Genomic DNA, 2,500 nt, shown 5'->3' with positions numbered 1-2,500 from the left:
TAATAAAACAAAGCGAAATTTGTTCAATAACGAATACGTACGTATATGTATGTTTCAATTTTTCTTTCGCCACGAACGCAGTTTCATGGGGTTTACCTTATTCTTTGGTTTCGGAACGTTTTTATTAGATATATATATATATATATATATATATATATATATATATATGAATGTATGAAATATATATATTTTTAATCGCAAGAGAGAAAATTGCGAACATACGTTACCGACTCATGTTTGCCTTCTCCTATCTAGACAACACTCTTCCTCATGAAAAAGTTAATACTCGATAATCGATGTTTAGTCTTTCGAGTCTTATCTTAACTTTGATCGACTCAATACAATTTTCTCTTTCTCTTTTTTTTCTTCTTCTTCGTCTCTTATTTTAGCACTCACATATAGATATGTGAGTGTATGGATATGTAATTACATACATATTTTTGACGATAAGGAGCTCTAATAAATGATTAGTGTGCGATCACAGCCACACGGAGGGTACGTGACGCTTAAACGGTGACAAATATATAAGAAGTTTCTCTATTAAATATTACAGTTTTGTCTTTTCTCGTGCTATATGTGTGTGTGTGTGTGTGTGTGTGTATGTGTGTGTGTATAATTGCATATGTATATTGTATATACGATAGGAGTGTCTTCTTGCTTTATTGTCTTCTTGAACGCTCGATATCAAGCGTGTCTTTCTTATATATCGTAGTTTCTTTTCTTTTCTTTTCGTATCTTTTCTAGCCAGTCGGGGAGGGGTGGGGGAAGGCGAAAACTTCAATAGCGAGTTTCAACTTCGCGAAGATTGGATCCCCTGAAGAAGTTGTATATCCTTTGATCTTTCTTCCCTTGTTCTTATTTTTCTTTTTCTCTTTATTTTCTTCTTCATCTTCATCTTCATCCTCTTCTCTTTCTATTCCCTAACCACTAAGGAACAACAACGTCTTTTCTAAACTTTCAACAGGACATCGAATTTCAAATCGGTCCAGCTTCATTGACTAGCTCCCTGTATTTGATGTATTTGTAAATCATCATGAATTGCTGATCGTTTGGGAGAATGAAGGAATGTCTATAGGTACTAATTAAAATTTGTACCAAGAACCCAATAGTCCTTCTCTCTCTCTCTCCCATCGACCGATATACCAGGGAATGTCTATAGATATATACCCGGGGAGAAATTTTTCTCGCATTTTGCACCATAAAATTTCCGTTAAGTGTCCATGTGTCGATACTTGTGTGCCGACATTTGTGCCAGACCTAAGACAGCGTACTGACACTGCAAACAATGATAATGAGTCTGCTTGCCCGAGTGTTGACACTGCACGGCACCACACGGCTGACTAGGCGTAAATTTCTGAAAGCCCGCAGCCGCAATACTGTCCAATTTTGCATGTTGACGCCTATGGGCAACTACCTTGTTTGTGTCTGTACAAACAAAGTCGCACTTCAAACAATGGAAGTGCGATGCTTTGTTTTGCATTGAACCAAGAGACGACGTATATGCACACTGTGCACGGCCACAGGGCACATTGGCTCTGTACTGTTGAAAATCACCACCCATAAGAGTGTCCAAACGCTCGTGCCTTGCCGTATGCTGTACGAAACGTGTCTTGTCGCAAAACGAGTAACCACAGTCTTGGCGCATGCAATGGAAATGAGTTTGATGTTCCCTGTAACCGCAGTGAGGGTACCGGCAATCTTCGTTGAATCTGAACCTATAGAAAGCAAATGGAAAAAGTTTGGAAATGAATTATTATAGAATATATTACGATATAATAATGAGTACAAACCTAACATATCCTTCGGGAACAGGTTCGTCCTTGAGCATACGCATCGAGTGATGAAGACGTTGTTTCTTCGCCTCGGGTGAATTGCTGTCAGGTGGGGAAAGAGATCTTTTATTCAGATTGAGATTAGCCGCAAGAGATGCCAGAGGATTTTCGTCCCTGGTAGGGGGAAGAAAATTGGTAGGTGGTAGACCAGGTGCAAACATAAGTCCAGGTCCTCCAGTATACATGCCACCATGTTGAAGAAACGGTGGTAGAGCTTGATTCATCAGGGCTATCTGTTGATTCATAGCTGCCATTACCGCTGGACTCGCAAAGTGAAAGCCATGACTGAAATCAAGCTCAAAACTAGGTGGTCCAGGTGCCGGAGAATGTTGAACGTTTCCCGGCATCGACGGTTGAGGCATCCGTTGATTGTTCTCGTTGGTCTCTTGCACCGAATTACCAGCGTCCTCTCTCTTAATCTCAACTGGTTCTCTCTTAATATTCGGCATACTTTGTACACCGATATCCGTAGCACATCTTGGACTCTCAAGTTTGATCTCCTTCGCCGGTGGGGTCGGTTGCTGGCTCATCTGTCCCAGAGTCTGTTGCATCTGCCTTTGCATCTGATTATGAAAGTTCTGAATATTCTGTGCCATCTGTGCGTTTTGTGCCATGAAATCCGGTTTCTGAGAAAGCTGAGCTAGGTACTCGTGCTGTAGTTGATTGGA

At 40.7% G+C, this 2,500-nt stretch overlaps 1 protein-coding gene and 1 long non-coding RNA gene across 10 annotated transcripts in view; one reads left to right on the top strand and one right to left on the bottom strand.

Moving 5' to 3' along the window:
• The window catches only part of LOC124953512, a 37,550-nt gene that overhangs the window by 8,478 nt on the left and 26,572 nt on the right, over positions 1-2,500 (top strand). The gene's annotated exons all lie outside the window — the stretch shown is intronic.
• LOC124953492 (zinc finger protein castor homolog 1-like) overlaps positions 119-2,500 on the bottom strand; it is a 93,936-nt gene continuing 91,554 nt past the window's right edge. For all 8 annotated transcript variants that reach the window (XM_047504967.1, XM_047504957.1, XM_047505005.1 and 5 more), the window contains 2 exons: positions 1,791-2,500; positions 119-1,715 (listed from right to left, as the gene is read on the bottom strand). The exon at positions 1,791-2,500 is cut by the window's right edge. In XM_047504967.1, the coding sequence (XP_047360923.1) occupies positions 1,211-1,715; positions 1,791-2,500 (1,215 nt within the window). In that variant the 3' untranslated portion in view covers positions 119-1,210. The remainder of the gene's footprint in view (positions 1,716-1,790) is intronic.

This window comes from Vespa velutina, chromosome 1, assembly GCF_912470025.1.
Source record: "Vespa velutina chromosome 1, iVesVel2.1, whole genome shotgun sequence".
In the NCBI taxonomy this organism is placed as follows: domain Eukaryota; kingdom Metazoa; phylum Arthropoda; class Insecta; order Hymenoptera; family Vespidae; genus Vespa; species Vespa velutina.
This window is presented reverse-complemented; position numbering and strand designations above follow the sequence as displayed.